General features: G+C 44.0%; 2 protein-coding genes across 6 annotated transcripts in view; both read left to right on the forward strand.

The window, feature by feature from the left end:
• TEC (tec protein tyrosine kinase) overlaps nucleotides 1-2,027 on the forward strand; it is a 127,601-nt gene extending 125,574 nt beyond the window's left edge. For all 3 annotated transcript variants that reach the window (XM_058722654.1, XM_058722652.1, XM_058722653.1), the window contains exons 17-18: nucleotides 34-191; nucleotides 1,347-2,027. In XM_058722654.1, the coding sequence (XP_058578637.1) occupies nucleotides 34-191; nucleotides 1,347-1,430 (242 nt within the window). In that variant the 3' untranslated portion in view covers nucleotides 1,431-2,027. The remainder of the gene's footprint in view (nucleotides 1-33; nucleotides 192-1,346) is intronic.
• A 1,333-nt stretch (nucleotides 2,028-3,360) lies between these two features.
• Nucleotides 3,361-17,307, forward strand: part of TXK (TXK tyrosine kinase) — a 60,311-nt gene continuing 46,364 nt past the window's right edge. For 2 of the 3 annotated variants that reach the window (XM_058722657.1, XM_058722660.1), the window contains exons 1-2: nucleotides 4,160-4,243; nucleotides 11,946-12,063. In XM_058722657.1, the coding sequence (XP_058578640.1) occupies nucleotides 11,952-12,063 (112 nt within the window). In that variant the 5' untranslated portion in view covers nucleotides 4,160-4,243; nucleotides 11,946-11,951. Of the gene's footprint in view, nucleotides 4,244-11,945; nucleotides 12,064-17,307 lie in introns of all 3 variants that reach the window. The other variant, XM_058722658.1, reaches the window with a different exon arrangement.

The raw sequence follows: 17,307 nt of genomic DNA on the forward strand, positions 1-17,307 counted from the left end.
ATCCGTGGGTGATCCTTCTCTTTCTTTTTCCAGGTGTTTTAATGTGGGAAATATTCACCGAAGGCAGAATGCCGTTTGAGAAAAACACCAACTATGAAGTGGTAACCATGGTTACTCGTGGCCACCGACTCTATAGGCCGAAGTTGGCATCCAAATACATGTACGAGATGATGCTGAGGTGTTGGCAGGAGGTAACGATTTTTTGTGTGCTTTCTTCCTGAATCCTGAAAACATGTAGGGATCTGGGCTTGGTAGATTAGTAACGTATAGTCTTCACAGCCTAGTGAGTCAGTGCACGTTTTGTATGATTCCAAACTCTAGGTGGAAAGCCAGCCCTCTCAGATCAGGTCTGAGTAATGGGAAGAAGAATGTGAAGACATGGAAGATGAAAATAAGATAATAAATGCAGGCTGCCACCCCACTCCCAAGTAGAAATCCTGTCCCAGTTGCATGAGTTAGGGACTCAGGGAATAATCCTGGAGAAGTAGCTCTTCTTTCCACGGACTTCTTGTACTGTTGAACTATTACTCTTTCACGAGAGAGGGTTTCTTTCTCCAAACCTCGACTTCCCCAGATCTCTTTACTCATAGTCTTTGGAAGTGTTCCTTCCCCATGTATTAAAATGTCACCTCATAGAAGAGATTAGGCACTAAAGTGACTTTTGAAAGATGATATTAACTCACATATATTGTGTACTAGGCACGATACCAAGTGTTTTAGATTTAGTTCTCCAAATAACCTTTTGAGGTACAGAGACTTTTACTGTGACCACTTTGTGGATGAGAAGACTAGGGCCCATGAAGTTGACACTTGTCCAAGGCCACTTTGCTACAGAGAGGCGGAGCCTATGCTCGTGGCCACTTACTATGATGCCTCCAAAGAGCACTGATTGGCATGGGAGTGGCCTGGGCAGGAAGGGCTGTTGGGGGTGGGAGAGGACAGCATGAGCAAAGGTAAGGTGGTGGTAATGTGTGGTGTGTGTACCTGAGGATAGAGATTGGTCTGATAGAGTAGAAAGCCCATGTGAGAGTTTTTGTGGGAAATGAAACTGGGTAGCAAGAGGGTGGGAGAGGAGAAGGGTATAGAGGGCACTGCGAATTAGCAGGACTTGATTTTGCAGGCAATAAAGAGCTCTCTTAGCTTCTTGAGTGGGAACACAAAAGCAGTGTAGGAGAAAGGTTTGTCTAGCAATAGTATATGTAGAATAGAGAAGTCCCATTTGGAGATGCCTGCATGTTCTAGTACCAGACGATCAGTATCTTGCAGTTATGTGAGTTTGAGCAGTGAGAAATTAGTTTTGGAATGGATTCTGGAACCCACAGCTTCTCTTTGATTTTTCATTGTAGAAACCGGAGGGAAGGCCTTCCTTTGAAGATTTGCTGCGCACAATAGATGAACTAGTCGAATGTGAAGAAACTTTTGGAAGATAAGTGATGGTGTGATCTGTGACTTCCAGATTCCAAAGCATGAGGAAGAAATGGCACTTTGTGGCTAACTTTTAATTTATTTAGCACTCGGATGTGTAGATTGTTTTACTTATAAAGTGGAAACACCTAAAGCATTTGCTTCTAGACCAGCCTGAGCTCTGGCACTGAACCTTTCAGATTATGGAAATGCTGCCTTAGAGATGGCGATGGAAAGCACTCACTTTTATCCATTCCACAGGTATTTGAGTGCCTACCACGTGCTAGGTACCATGCCCAGACCCCAAGGTTTGCCCTTTTTAGGGGTGTACATGGGGCCATGTTAGCTGGTGCCAGTGAAGGTCAGGATATCTGGGAAGAGATAGGGAATTAGAGCCTTGTTCCAGCAACCCTTCTCTTTCCTTTGACGTCTATGGAAATCTGGGCCTGAGGCATTGTCTGGAATGTGGGTTCTGGAAGAATCAGGAACCCATCTTGGATAAGTACCCTTCTTTTGTTTTGAAAACCTCTGTTTTCAAGACTGCAATTAGTATTACATTAAAATATTTGTATGCTGTATATATTGTAAATATATAATATATAAAGATATATATTTATAAGAAACATGAGTTGTCTTTTAATTAGCACGTTCAATTCTGTAACACATGAGCTTTCCTTTTTAGGACTAGGGACTGTGCCTTGCAGCTGTCAATTTCTTTTCCCCCAGGGATCAAATATTCCTTATTGAAGAGAAAAAAGTCTGGACCCTTCTGCCATTAATATTCCCTCTCCATTTAGGCAGACATGTTTGGGGGTACCTGTCTAATTTAAGCCCCTAACCAGGCCCATGTTTGGGCTGATTGACCCTGCCCATGGTATCTATCACTAAAAGGGGTTAGGTAAAAGTTGAACTAGGGGTAATCAATCACTTTTTATGGCTTAAGAATCTGCCCCAGGACATAGATGCTGTAAGTGGAGGTGCTGGGCTCTGGGGGAGAATGATGAGAATGTGATGTTCACAACAAAGCCTGCCCCCACTGCAAGCAAGACCCAGGAGCAAGTTCAGATTCTGGCGGAGAAACCAGGAAAAATGGAGAGAATGGTGTATTGAGCCATCTCCCAGATGGTTTTCAGGAGACCTGGTTGGACTTGGATCCCTGGATCAGTGAGATTGTCTCGGTGAGACAGTTATCTCAGTGAGATAGCCTCATGGTAGACCCTGTGATCAAGTTTGTTTGAGTGGGTTTTTGACTGTTAACAATCTCTGACTAAGACACCAGCTGAGGTGGAAACTTCATTTTCGCTCACGAGCCCAGGGAAGAGAAACAGTTTCTTATCAGCAGCAGAGGCCATGTATTGCCCCATACATTTTTCTTGGTTTTATGGGGGTAGAAAGCTGAGAAACACCCAACACACAGGGCCCTTCTTTAAGGAGTTCTGATCACTCTGGGGACTGCCATGGCGTCCCCTGTGCCACAGGTATTGTGTGAACACAGAACTGTTGCTGGCTGTCTTGAGTAGTGCCTCCCTAAGACCCTGGGGGGCCATCTCTTTCCCTTTGGGTCTGTCCATCCACTGAGAGCTGTCCTTCCGTACCCTCCTTATAATGGAAAAAAAAAAATGATCTTAAGTGTTGTCACTGTCTGTTTTCCACCTTCCTCCTCATCTTCCTGTTTACCTGTACCCCCGTCACAAACACATACGTACCTTTTAACTGAATTGTAGCTCATTCAAGGAGTTGACCATATTCGTTGTACTCGGGTTTGAGTATGGTTTTTCTGTCTTTCTCCTTCCTTTCTCCTTCACCTTGACCCCTCCCACCCCTCCCTGTCCCTTCCCACACTTCCCTGTTCACCTGGAGGAGCTATGTTCAAAGTGCTAGATGGTGTTGAAGAAAGTGAGGACAGAGTATAGTCCTTGTGCTAATCGTTACGTATACTGTTGATGTGGAAAACAAGATGGGTAACACCTGACAACATTTGGGAACGTTTTCTTCAACAATCTTCAAAATTTTCACCGGAACTTAAAAGAAGTTTTTGTATAAAAGCGTAAGTAAAGCAAAAAGTGAGGTAAAAATAGAAAAATCCACCCAGAATGCTTAAGGAGATCTTAATCTATAAAGCAGGAAATAGGAAAGGCAATGTGAATATGCTGTGTCTTCATTAGAATCGTTCCTTTTAGTTTTAACTCTTGGTTATATTTTCCAAGGGGATGAAGTATAATTCCTAAGTGCATTTCTTATTGACATCATTTTTATATTTCTCAGCCATGTCTCAGTCACCTTTTAGGTACCTTATTGAATTGGCTTTCCATCCCCACAAAAAAATGAAGTTTCGTAATATGGGCCTTGAGGTGTCACTACTGAGTGGGAGGACAGAACATTCTAGACTTTATACTTCGATACCGAGAATCTAATTCTCTTTCTACCACTGTGTCCCTTGTCCTATCTGTGCATCCATCTCCTTCTGTGTCCAGAGAAGGCAGCTTGATTTGATGCTTTTTAAGGTCTCTTTTACAAAAATATTGTTGACTTCTTGAAAATGTTGTTTTCTGGAATCGCCCACACAGTTGGGAATGAGGAACCCGTTGCAGCTACCCTCAGAGATCTGGATGTAGATTATTGAACTTTCGTATATAGGCCATTCGGTTGTCATTCACACACTTTTCTCTGAGGTTTTTAGAACAGGAAAATAGGTGGGGTTAACTTTGCTCGTGAGAAACATCTTGGGTGAGCTATGATTTCAGTTAAAAGATGTGTTTTTGTGACCGAACCACCGCTGAAGAACTGAATGCTGCTTTGTATACTCCCTGCAGAAGTACAACCATGATTCTTTCCACCTGTAAGTACGATGGCTTTGCAGTCATCAGCAGGGCTTGTACACTGGGCATGTTACTTATTCTCGAACTCTGGCAGACGGCATAAAGCTTGTGAAATTTGGAGGATCATGTCCCCAGATGTTGTGATGGGGTTTTGTGCGTTATTTAAATAACCATCGTAGTGATGTAACTTCAGTAAAGGTCGCTCATTGAGACTGCAAAGGGAAACCGACTACTGGCCTTAAATCTACATGCATGTATGGAAATTCAGTTTGAAAAGTGGTTTTCTTTTTTCTTTAAGTTTTTTCAATGTTTATTTATTTTTGAGACAGAGCGAGAGACAGAGAGCATGAGCAGGGAAAGGGCAAAGAGTAGAAAGGGAGACGCAGAATCTGAAGCAGGCTCCAGACTCCGAGCTGACAGCACAGCGCCCAAAGCAGGGCTCAAACCCACAAACCATGAGGTCGTGACCTGCGCCGAAGCCGGACGCTTAACTGATTGAGCCACCCAGGCGCTCCTGAAAAGTGTTTGCTTTTAGAGTGATGTGTCGTGTCAAGAACTCAGAGCTGAAGACCAGGAGACCAAGTTGTAGCGTCCGGATTTGCTGCAGCTTTGCTGGGTCACCTTTGGCAACTTCTTAGGTTGGGTCCCTGTCTGTAAAATGGTACCCTCCTTCTGCCCACCTCGCCACAAGATTTCATAAACAGCAGCTAAAAATAACAGGGTCTTCGTGATCTTAATTTTGGGGTTGCTTTGGAAGACTGTTGTGCATTTTGAAAATGCTTATGAATTTAGCTCCACAAGGGCCTTCTCATGCAAATAATTAAAAAGTAAGGAAGGCAAATACTATCTTTGATTTTCATTCGGAATGACTATAGAACCTAGTCTTAACAAAGCTCAGTCCTATCAGAGGAAAGCAATCAAAGAGCAGCTAACGAAGTTTTTACATCTCTGATTCTTAAGTGGCACTGGGAAAAATTGATTAATTGCAGTTTTTACATGTCATCTGTTGCAACCAGATCACCTCACAGGACCCAACACCCGTGGGGAGAATTTGTAAAAAGTAAACGAGGCTATTCCAGTTGGGCTGACCCCAATATAACTTACCATCTTGATCCACTCCTAGACAAAACGGGCCTTGCTTGTTATCAGAAATTCACATGAACCGGAGCGAAGCAGAAAGAGCTGAGAGGCAACAATTTATGTCCCCACCTCCCCCAATGGTAGGACAAAGATGAGCAGTGACTTAACCTTTTTATTAAAAGCTATGTGAGCATCTGTTGTTCATTTCTCCTGAGGTCAGAACTAGCGAAAAGGCTATAAATGATAACAGGAAAGATTTAGTGATATATAAAATAAATAATGCTGAGGGTTGAGACAGGATTGGGTGTTGGTGGTGCTATTTTGTGGATCATCCTGGCTGGCCTGGAAGGGCATGGATTTGACGAACGTTCACCGTCTTCCAGCTTCTGGTGACTTGTTTGATGGTAAAAATCGCCTATTTATTTCTGCCACAAACCACGTGTAGATATGGCTCTATGTGCTTCTGGGTAAAACAATAAGCGTTTTCTGTTGATAAGAGGAAGCCAAGAGATGCCTCCAGGTGTGTTACTGCTAATCAAAAAAATATGTGTATGTGTTTGCGAGGCCAGAGGCATTTGCCAAATATGTTTGTTGTTTTAAGAGCTGTCTTAGAAGTCTGGCCTGATAGGCTGCTGTAGGGCAGGAGGAAATAATTGTAGAAGGTGAGATATTGGTCATACTGAATGGTGGGGAGAGACTGAGTGGGGTATCAGGGCACTGCTGGAGTGCAACTCATTTGGTGAAACGTAAGTGAGTATTGCTAAGGTTTCTACCCACAAGCAGTGGCTCCGAGGACAGACCCAGCCTAGTAAAGTCACTTAGAGGACAAAGCCCAGGGAGAAGAGCCAAGGAGGGGTTTGAAAAAGTCAACTCTTCCCTTCCCCTCCACCTCACTTTAACCTAATTTCTCTGCCTTTCTTTTCTTCCCAACTTAGACAGTAGAAGGGAAAAATATAATGACGTATATGAGTGATTCTTAAGTCTTAGTGGGCCTGAAGTATGCACGGGATACTGTTAAAATGTAGATTTCCAGACTTACCTCCATAGTGGGATCTGGGGGTGAGTTAAGGACACTTGATTACATTGCCTTTCTGGGGCTTCTATTTTTTTTTTTTTTTTTAATTTAAAAACCAGTTTATTTATTTTGAGAGGGAGAGAGAGAGAAAAAGTGTGAGTGGGGGAAGGGCAGAGAGAGGGAGAGAGAGAATCCCAAGCAGGTTCTATGCCGTCAACACAGAGCCTGACGCAGGGCTCCATCCCATGACCATGAGATCATGACGTGAGCCAAAACCAAGAGTAGGATGCTTAACCGACTGAGCCACCCAGGCGTAGGGCCTCTATTTTTAAAGCCCTCTCTCAAACCTTGTTGTATTTGATTTCCACACCAAACCCTATCAAGTTAATATCTTCTATCAGTACTGTTATTATTAATATAAAGATAAAGTGGGTAGCTGCATAGCCACCTCTCAGATGGCCCCCAATGGCCTCCACCTCCTGGCATTCACACCCCTGTGCAATCTCTCTCCTTGAGTCTGAATTGGACCCAGTAACTCACTTCTCATGAGCAGAATATGATAAAAGCAGTAGTGTTATCTCTGAGATTAGGTTGTAAAAAGACTGGGGCTTCTGACTTAGGGCGCTCGGGTTCTTTGTCTCTTGGATTACCGGCTGCGATGCCGTGAGCATTCTCAGGTGGCCAATGGAGAATCCCTATCGTGAGGCACTAACGCACCAAGGCCTGCCGACAGCCGTGGAAGTGAACATGGAAGCGGATCGACGCAACCTGACGACATTTTCATGAGCTTCGCGAACTTGTTGACCTCTAGCTGCAGGCACCCAGCTGAGCTGTGCCTGGACTCCCGCCCCACAGAAGCTGTGAGACTCTGTCACAATAATGATGACTGCAACCGCCATTTGTAGCGCTGCCCGGCAGGCTTGTTGTTCCTCAGCGAAGCCCACCTGGCCGGTACCACCTGTGCACTTCCTGCCCACCGAGGGTCAGTGGACGCGGCTTCCAGCACACCGTCAGCCCTGCCAGCAGGTCTTGTGGCCACACGCTTCGCGTCACAAGCTGGCTCAATGTCTTGGGTGTGATCTTTGTGAGCTCGTCATGAATTTTGAGGTCACAGACCTCAGTCTTCTCGGAAACACTGCTCTGAGACCTGGCGGCAGAGAGGAATGGTGTGCAAGGTGACTGCCCTGTCCAACTCACCAAAGCTCATTACTGGGAAGAAATCAGCATTCCTGCGTAGAGCAAACGATGGCTTCAGGAATGTCTGGTGCCTGGGGGTGCGCCCTGGCCAGGGCTGTGATGGGCAGTCTTCAGGGAGCCTGTGTTCCCTCACAGCATCCTTTACTCCCCGGATACCATCTCCCCTGGTGCCCAGTACCCCATCCAGCTACTCAGGCTTCTAGAACCTCTTCACCCCTTCCCCACAGCTGGCATCCCTTCAGGCTCCAGCCAGGCCAAGCGCCATTTTTGTCCTCCACCAAATTTATCAGTTTCCTGTCACATGAGCTAGATACCTGTTAGTATCTATTAGTTAGATATCTGTTAGGGGCCAATGCATCCCCTAAAGTTGTTATTTCACTTAGTTTAAGGTAAGACCAAGATGATGTCAAAAAACCAGTTTGGGATTTATCACGGTTGTTTACTTCTTTTGTCAATCCATTCAAAAAGACTGACCTCTCTGGTGGCTACCATTTCTTAGATGCATGGACATTTTACCATCAAGAGGAAGCACACACTGGAGTGTTCTCTAGCATTCCTCTCAGAAGGAGTGTCTTTTTTTTAAAAATTTTTTTTTCAACGTTTTTTTTTAAATTTATTTTTGGGACAGAGAGAGACAGAGCATGAACGGGGGAGGGGCAGAGAGAGAGGGAGACACAGAATCGGAAACAGGCTCCAGGCTCCGAGCCATCAGCCCAGAGCCTGACGCGGGGCTCGAACTCACGGACCGCGAGATCGTGACCTGGCTGAAGTCGGACGCTTAACCGACTGCGCCACCCAGGCGCCCCAGAAGGAGTGTCTTTTTAATATCAAAAGAAGGCATATACACAAAACGATAAGTTAACACCTCAAATATATAAAGAGCATAAACTCAGAATAAAGGATAGCTTTCTAAATTGAATACACATTTCTGTGAAAAATCAGTGCGTTACTTCTTCCTTCCCTCTCTGCCTCCCTTCCTCATTCGGGTCTGTCCATCCTTCCCTCTTTCCCTCTGTACCCCCCTTCCTTCTCCTTCTCTTACCCTCATTGGTGAGAGCCTTTTCTGATGCCTGATCAGAGGTCGAATTTCATGCTAAAGAAAAGCTAGCTATGTGTCGCACCTCCCAGATAACAGCCGTTAAGTCAGTTACAACGTGCCTGTCTTCAAAAGGCCCTTAAGAAATAGATCTAGTGGCAGGAATTTATGATAGTCATGAGGGTATTTGGCTTTTCTGGGAATTTCTGGAAAAAATTAGGCATATCTTGTAGTGAGTGCAGAGACTCACTAATCAATCCATCACCCAAGTTTTCAGGGTTTGCCTCCACACCCTTCAGCTGCACATACAGCTGGCACCAGAATTCCTTGCCTTAATACCACAACCTGGAATGGGTGAGTTGGGAGATCAGCCTGGTCTTTGGTTCAAGGCAGCTCTTGAAACGAAGCCAGTTACTCATGTTTTCAAGTACACGTCAGCAGCCCTCTGCCAGTTATTATGACCAAATTCAGGAGGAATGAATTTCACCTGAGGCTCTGATTCAAAATGAAACACTGATATCAGAAATGCCAGGGGATGATTGCGAGGTTATGCTGATGTAAACCTCAAAACAGGAGAAAAGGAGGGAAGGGCACCAGCTTTGCTTCCCAGACAGCTGGGGCCACCGCTTTTCACCTGACAAGTGTTTGTGTGCAGGAAGGTGGCCTCAGAGGTGCTCCGAGAAGTGGTGCTTCTTACATTCACTCCCTTCCAGTGCCCCCTGGGGAAACCTGTTCCCTCGCAGCCCTGCTGTGGCCACCCACACGCATCTGGGGGCTCCAGGCGCCTTGCGCGGGTGACAGAAAGGGGAGAAGGCATTCCCAGGGAAGAACATGAACACCAAATAAAAATGAGAGGTTCAACCTTCCCCCTGAGAGATGTGCCATGGCTAAAGGTCACGGAGATTACGCTGGATATGGTGCCTTTTTCCTGATTTGCTGGTGCCTGATATATAATTAAAGATACTTGCTGGGAAATAAGAAGCAGGTGAAAAGATCAGCCTGGGAGAGGAAGCTCCTTCCTGAGATAATCCTCAACCCTGCCAGCAGGCAAATAGTCATGGCCCATCTCTGGGGCATTTTAAGTCTCTCTGGCAAAGGCCTTTGATATGCACGAGCTTCTGCCTAAGCTGGGAATTTTCCAAAGGCACGGGAGAAATTTCTCTCTGCAGGTTAATCAGAGAATATATAGTTTCTATAATCACAGAATGCAAGTGGGAGCGACTCTCCATCTGTTCACTCGCTGGAAGACCTGTAATGCTGTAAACTGAAAATGACCACAAATCTCATCATCATTGATATCTGCTTTGGAGGGAATCAGTATTTCAATCCATAAATAAAGATGCCTGGTGTCTGGGGAAGTCACGCCAAACAAAGGAACACCAGCGGACTGCTGCTCGGCGATCACAATTTGTTTTTCATTTGGTCAACAATTATTTCTCGGGCAGCGGCGCCAGGCAGAAGGGATGGAACCCTAAACAAGCCGGAAATGGGCCTGCCTGCCCGTGGCTTCTCTTCAGGGGAGAAGAAAAACTTTATTACACTTGAGGCAGTGGTGGCATAGGTCGTACCTTTTTTTGAAGGTAATTGTCTTTGCTATTGACTCAGGGAAAATAAGTATCTTTGAAAATACTTCCTCCTAAACCCCAGTCTGCGGGAGACATCAAAGGTAACCCAGGGGGTATTGTCGGGTTTATAATCCACTGTGCTGGCATGTAGTCCTTCAAGTGAGTAGCAGAAGGCCTTTCCCTAGTGTCCAGATATCTTTCCCACCTGCTAACTGATACCGGAATTCCTCTGGAAAAGGTATTTGAATGTAAGGTATTATGATAGGTACTTTTATGGGTCAACTTGGCTGGGTCATGTTGCCCAGATGTTTGGTTAAATATTATTCTGGATATTTCTGTGAAGGTGTTTGGGGGATGAGGATTTAAATCAAGATTTAAATCGGTGGCCTTTGGGGTACCTGGATGGCTCAGTCAGTTGAGCCACCAACTGTGTCCTACTAAGTCTGACTTTGGCTCAGGTCATGATCTCGCGGTTCGTGAGTTCAAGCCCCATGTCGGGCTCTGTGCTGACAGCCCAGAGCACGGAACCTGCTTTGGAGATTCTGTGTCTCCCTCTCCCTCTGCCCCTCCCCTGCTCATGCTCTCTCTCTCTCTCTCTCTCTCTCCCTTAAAAGGAAATAAATGTTTTTTTAAAAAAAATTTAAACACAATAAATCAGTGATCTTTGAGTAAAACAGATTACTGTCCACAATGCAGGTGAGCTTTATCTAATCAGTTGAAGTCCATTCTGCCAGCAGACTGCCTTTGGACTTGAACACAGCTCTTCTCTGAGTTTCCAGCCTGCCAGCCCACCCCATTAGATTTTGGACATGCCAGTCCCCACAGTCATGTGAACCAATTCCTTAAAAATTAATCTGTCTGTTCACCTTAATATAGGCGGAATGCTTACAAATAAGGAAATGCCTTTGAAAGAACCAATGCAAAAAAAAAAAAAGTGGGGGGGTGCCTGGGTGGCTCAGTTGGTTAAGTGTCTGACTTCAGCTCAGGTCATGATCCCATGAACTCCACGTCGGGCTCTGTGCTGACAGCTTGGAGCCTGGAGACTGCTTTGGATTCTGTATCTCCCTCTCCCTCTGCCCCTCCCCCGCTCACACTCTGTCTCTCTCAAAAATAAATAAACATTAAAAAAAAAAGCACTGCAGTACTACATGTTTACTATTATATCCGTTTATTACATCATTTATACCAAAAATAAGTTTCAGAGCCTCTCCTGAGAGCTGTCTTGATAATAGGGAGAGAACCCCTTAGAGTCCGGAATGGAGGGAACATTTGCCTTTGAGTCAGAAGTAGAGAATGGGGTCAGGACAAGGGACTTGGGGGACTGAAGATCAGGTGTGCTTGCTTGGCTTTATTCCCCTGTTTTGTCTTCAGAGGGAGAATCACATCTGCTTACGTCTGTTTACCTTAGACATAGTCTGTGAGTACCTAGAAAATACTTGCTGAGTTAGTTCTAGGGAACTGGGTGAGGGAGAAAGTTGGGAATAGAAATGAGTAACTGTTTTATGTTATCGGTGCTTCACCTCTGCTATCGTATTTAATCTCATCCATAACGATAGTCTTGTTTTGCTCCTGGACTCTGAGCCAAACTCTCTAGGCTCAAATGCTGACTCAGTGGCTTTTTAATTCTGTGGCTTTGGACAAATGACTGAACCTCTCTGTTAGTGTTTTTACTCTGTAAAATGGGGTACTAACAGGACCTATTTCAATGTTTAGGGAGTAAGTTAGTATAGTAAGATGTTAGTAGAGTGTCTGTTACCAGTAAGGGCTGTGTCAGTAGGAGGGGGGAACTGCCTTTCCTAGAAGATAGGTTTCATTTCTGTATTTTCCAGATAAGGATGCTGAATGTCCAGAATCTCATTGTTGCCACAAGAAAACAGAGCCGTGGTTCGACTGCAGGCTGGTCTGACACTAAAACCTTCCCAACCCCCATATGCCGTCCTAATATGGGTAAAGCATTTGAACACCAGAGAGATTTTAACTATTTCATTTAGCATCTCATGCATTTATGCTTGATTTTGGACACGTGACTTCTTTTTTTTTAATGCATCTGGAACAGAAGGTTAGATTTACGACCTACAAATACTAGCCGAAGGTCCGGAAGCTATTTTCTTCAACTTTGCTGTTCTACTTATTCAAAAGGTTGTGGTCAACCTAGCTTTCTGTGCAGCCAACATTGAGGTGTGAGATATCACGCAGTAGAACAAATTACAGAAAAGTAGAGCCCAGGTGTATTGTGAGCCCTATTGTATAGGTATGGGTGAGGCCCATTTATTGAGTTCTCGCTGTGTGTCAGGCACCGACACTGGGTGCTCTGAAGAAGACAACAAGGTGCAAAACACAGTCCCTGAAATTGAAGAGTTTACAACGTAGCTCAGTGGTTCTCAAAATCAAGTGATTTTGTGTCTCCCGGTGGTGGGTGGGTGGGTGGGGAGGGATATCTGACAACGCCTGGAAGGTTTTTGGTCTTCCTGACCCAGAAGGGGAGATGTATGTGAAGGGGTGAGGGGTTTCTGCTGACACCTAGTGCACAGACGTGCTGCTAAAAATGTCCTACAATGCACAGGACAGTGCCCCCATCCCCCCAAGAATCACCCGATCTAAAATGTCAATTGGGGTATGACAGAGAAACCCTTTGAGAGATGGAGCCTACACAAAGGTTGTCGTGCACACGGCCATCTAACATGGTGCCCAGTTACGAGCCATGAGGCGGGACAGATCCCTTGTGCTCTGGGAGCCCGGAGGACCACCGGATGGGGGTGGGTTGCAGTGGAAGTCCTTCTCAGGCTGGAGGCAGAAATGTTCAGGATGTTTGTGATATCAGAGCAAGTGGAGGAAGCCGGTGTAATACGAGGGGTGAACCTGGAGAGTTGGCATGGAGTTGGCCAAGTTATGGAAGGCAGTGAACAGAGGGAGGGTATAATCTTGATGCCATCTGTGGCTGAGAGCCTTTTTAGGAGCTGAGGATGGAGAGCAGTTGGCTGAGATGGACTTTTAGGGAAATAAACTTTGAGGATGGACTGAAGGAGAGAACAGAGGCAGGGACGTGGGCCAGTTCATTGGATCACTGAGCGAACACGGTCCCCAGAGGTTGAGAGCAGAGACTCTGGAGTCGCTCTGCCCGCGTTCCAATCCTGGCTCTCAACTTAAAGGCCCTCTGACCTCCTACTACATAGACACTCAAGGTCTTATCTTCCTTTATTTCAAGGACTTTCATAATCTATTCCTACGTCACCACTCTCATTGTTCACTGCTTCCTATTGTACCTGCTTATTCTGTTCTCAAATACAGCTTTTGTTTTCCCATTAGGACTGAATAAAGACAGGTGGGTGTTCTGGAAAGGTTATAATTTGATGCTCCTTCAAACTAATTTATTCATGTACCATCCACTCAACAAATATTTACTGAGTGGATATTATAGGTCAACAACTGTTCTAGCCTCTTGAGATATAACTGAACAGAAAAGACAAAGATCCCTGTTTACACTCGAGTAGAGGAGACAGACATTAAAAAATAATAATAAAATCAGTCAATCACATAGTATGTTAGAAGGTGAGACATGCCATAAAAAAAAAAAAAAGAAAGAAAAGAAAAGAAAAAAATAAAGTAAGAAATACCCAAGTCAGGGAGTGCAGGTGGCAGCAATAATTAGTCAAGCTACTCTTCATTGGGAGGGTTAAGATTTTGAACAAAGACTTGAAGGATTGGGGACAGTTAAGAAGGTTGGATGTTAGTTTCATTTTTAAATTTATTAAATTTTTTGAGAAGCCTCCATACTGTTTTCCACAACAGCTGCACGAATTCACATTCCCACCAACAGGGCACAAGCGGTCCCTTTTCTCAACATCCTCACCAACACTTGTTATTTCTTGTCTTTTTTGATATTAGCCATTCTGACAGGTGTGATATGATATGTCATTGTAGTTTTGATTTGCATTTCCATGGTGATTAGTGATGCTGAGCAACTTTCCATGTGTCTTTGGAAAAAAGCCTATCCATGTCCTCTGCCAATTTTTAAATTGGATTATGTGGGGGGGTTTTTTGATATTGAGTATATGAATTCTTAGTATATTTTGGATATTAACCCCTTATCCAATATATTATTAACAAATAATCTTCTCTCAAAAGGTAGATCACCTTTTCATTTTGTTAATGGTTTCCTTTGCTGTGAAAAAACTTTTTAGTTTGATACAGTTCCAGTGATCTACTTTTTTTTCTTTTTTTGGTCATTTCCTTAGACCATATGACCCAGTAATTCCACTTCTGGGTACTTACCTGATAGAAAACAAAACCACTGATTTGAAAGGATATATGCACCCCTATGTTTACTGCAGCATTATTTACAATAGCCAATATATGGACGCAACCTAAGTGTCCATTGATAGGTGACTGGATAAAGAAGATGTGGTGTGTGTGTGTGTGTGTGTGTGTGTGTGTGTGTGTTATATATAAAATGGAATATTGCTCAGCCATGAGAAAGAATGAAATCTTTGTGTTCACAATAACATGGGTGACCTAGAAGGTGGACATAAGTGATATAAGTCAGACAGAAAAGACAAATACCATATGATTTCACTTACAGGTAGAATCTAAAAAACAAATGAACAAACAAAAACAGAAACAGACTCATAAATACAGAGAACAAACTACTAGTTGCCAGAAGGGAGGGAGATGGGGGGGGGATGGGCAAAGCAGGTGAACGGGATTAAGAGGTATAAACTTCCAGTATTATTATTAAAGTTATTAAGTTGGGAGTGAGTGATAAAATAGCAGTGGGAGCAAAGATGAGTTTTTGCCTGGGCTTGGACTGGAACTATGTCACCATGGTGAAATGAAATGGTTACCACTGGACCACAAAGTGTCAGGAGCCCAAAGACCGAGTAATGGTAATGTCCAAATCAGAGAAAGGCAAACAACTAATGCATGAATCTAGGTTTGGAAGGTCAAATTCTGTGAAAGGAAAGGGGGATAATATATACCTATTACTGTACTGAATATCCTTATTCTTATCCACCTTATTACCCTGGAAGGATGATCTCTAGGGATTAAATATGGTGGCCAGCCTTTATGATGGCTCAGGGAACCCAACTTCTTGGTATTCATTCTTCACCTTGCACTTTATCCTGGAAACATATTCTGTAGAGGTTGGATCAATATGCTTCCAAGCCCCAGTTTCTGGTTGGATTACACTAATGGAAGGAAGTTGTGGTGAGGTTGCTTTGAGCTGGATATGTCCCTCAACAGCAGATCATTGCCCCAATCAAAGAGTCTCTGTTGTACTTAAATCTCTCTCACTTTTCCTGGTCCTTTTGCACCTAGGGTTGGTGACAGTTCCAGTACTGTTGGACCCAGTTTCCTGTACATCCTTTATAGTTCCCTTACTCCCATCCACACCTTTGTAATTAGTGACTTTGTGAATGAACACTTCTAAAATTATTCTAATTTAAATATCTCATGTTTCATATTGGAACCCTGACTAATACAGTAATAGATATGAGAAGTGGCTCCAGGAAAGAGTCAAAATTGGATCTGAGATTTATTTGGTCATATATTTAGAGGTCCAAGGATAGCCTTATAGCTGGGGGAAATAAGTCAATTATCAGTTACTTGAATTATCATTGGCAGTAGCCTGGAATGCAGTGCAAAATGCTAGCTATATGGAGCTTCTGTAAAGTCTCAGGATGAAAATCAGCAATCCCCCAGGGGTTTGGAGCAATGCCTTGACACTGTGCTGATTTTTAATTTGAAAATAGCTGCTGACTAGGGGCGCCTGGGTAGCTCAGTCGATTAAGCTTCTGACTTCAGCTCTGGTCATGATCTCGTGGTCTGTGGGTTCAAGCCCCATGTCGGGCTCTGTGCTGACAGCTCAAAGCCTGGAACCTGCTTCAGATTCTGTGTCTCCCTCTTTCTCTGCACCTTCCCCCTTGCACTCTGTCTCTCTTTCTCTCAAAAATAAATAAACATAAAAAATTTTTTTTAAAAAGAAAGAAAATAGCTGCTGGCTTGCTCCTGGTGAAGACTGAACAGTCAACCATGGATCATGAGATATTTAGGTGATTCAAACTGCCTATCATGAGCTTAGTGTTATCTGATTCATTGAACCATAAAATTAGGCATGAATAGCCTTACATTCCATCATAATATGGAAGTGATATATTTGCAAGTGGGCCCCAGTAGATCCAGAAGGCTCAAGATAGCTTCATGAGCAGATGACTTATATTTACATAGTACCTGTTCTTTCTGCTTCTCCTTCAATCACATGAGAGGCCCCTAGAGGAGGTAGTCATCAAGACTTACTTCTAGATAGATCTGCATCCTAAGCATATATGAAAGGGGAAATAAACAGCCGTTGTGCTATAGCCACGTTCAGAGGACTCCTGAAAGATAGTGCTGAAATAAAATCCTCCCAGCACTTCAAAAAGCACATCCATTTGTTTACTTCATTAGGAAGAGATAGTATGAGACACTGATCTGCAATAACTAATGGGCAATGGCAGAAAACTAGTCAGGAACATGGAAAGAACAAGGTCAGGAGATTTGTGACAAGATCTGGGGGAGAGGATTATGGCTGAAACTCTTGGAATGAGGACAGAATGGAAAGATAAAATCAGAGGTCCAGAAAATGATCCATGTCTAACATACTCTGCTGCCTTTTGTCAGTTTTGTTTGCATTTGCTCAGTGGTGCTCTGCATACTCTTAAGCGTCATGTCCCATGATTCAGAAGCAGCTGGCTTATGGGACAGAGGAATGGCCTACTAAAGGGCCAGTTACTCTGACATCTGGAAGATAACATCTTACAATGTTGGAGTGGTATCCTACAGGGTGCAATAAATGTCTTAAATCACAACAAATGTGTAGCCAGGATGCATGAGTCAGGGAAGTAAGGAGGGGGGTATGAGTGGCCCTTTTCGCCATTTTACCTAATAACCCACTGGAATGTTGTTCGCTTTATCTGTGATCTTGAGTTGGTGGGTTTGGAGATTTCAGTGCCCAAGAGAAGCATCTCTTTCTTAGGGAACCCTGAAAGTTGAGACTGCCCTCTGGCACTTTTGGATTCCTCGTGTCACAGAATTAATAGGCACAGAAAGGGGTCAATGTAGCTGAGATGAATATCCTGACTACCAGGAAGAAATTGGGTTGGTGCTTCACAGAGAAGACAAAGAGGACTTCAAAACTCAAGGAATTTACTAGTG

Source organism: Neofelis nebulosa, chromosome 3 (genome assembly GCF_028018385.1).
Source record: "Neofelis nebulosa isolate mNeoNeb1 chromosome 3, mNeoNeb1.pri, whole genome shotgun sequence".
Lineage (NCBI taxonomy): Eukaryota > Metazoa > Chordata > Mammalia > Carnivora > Felidae > Neofelis > Neofelis nebulosa.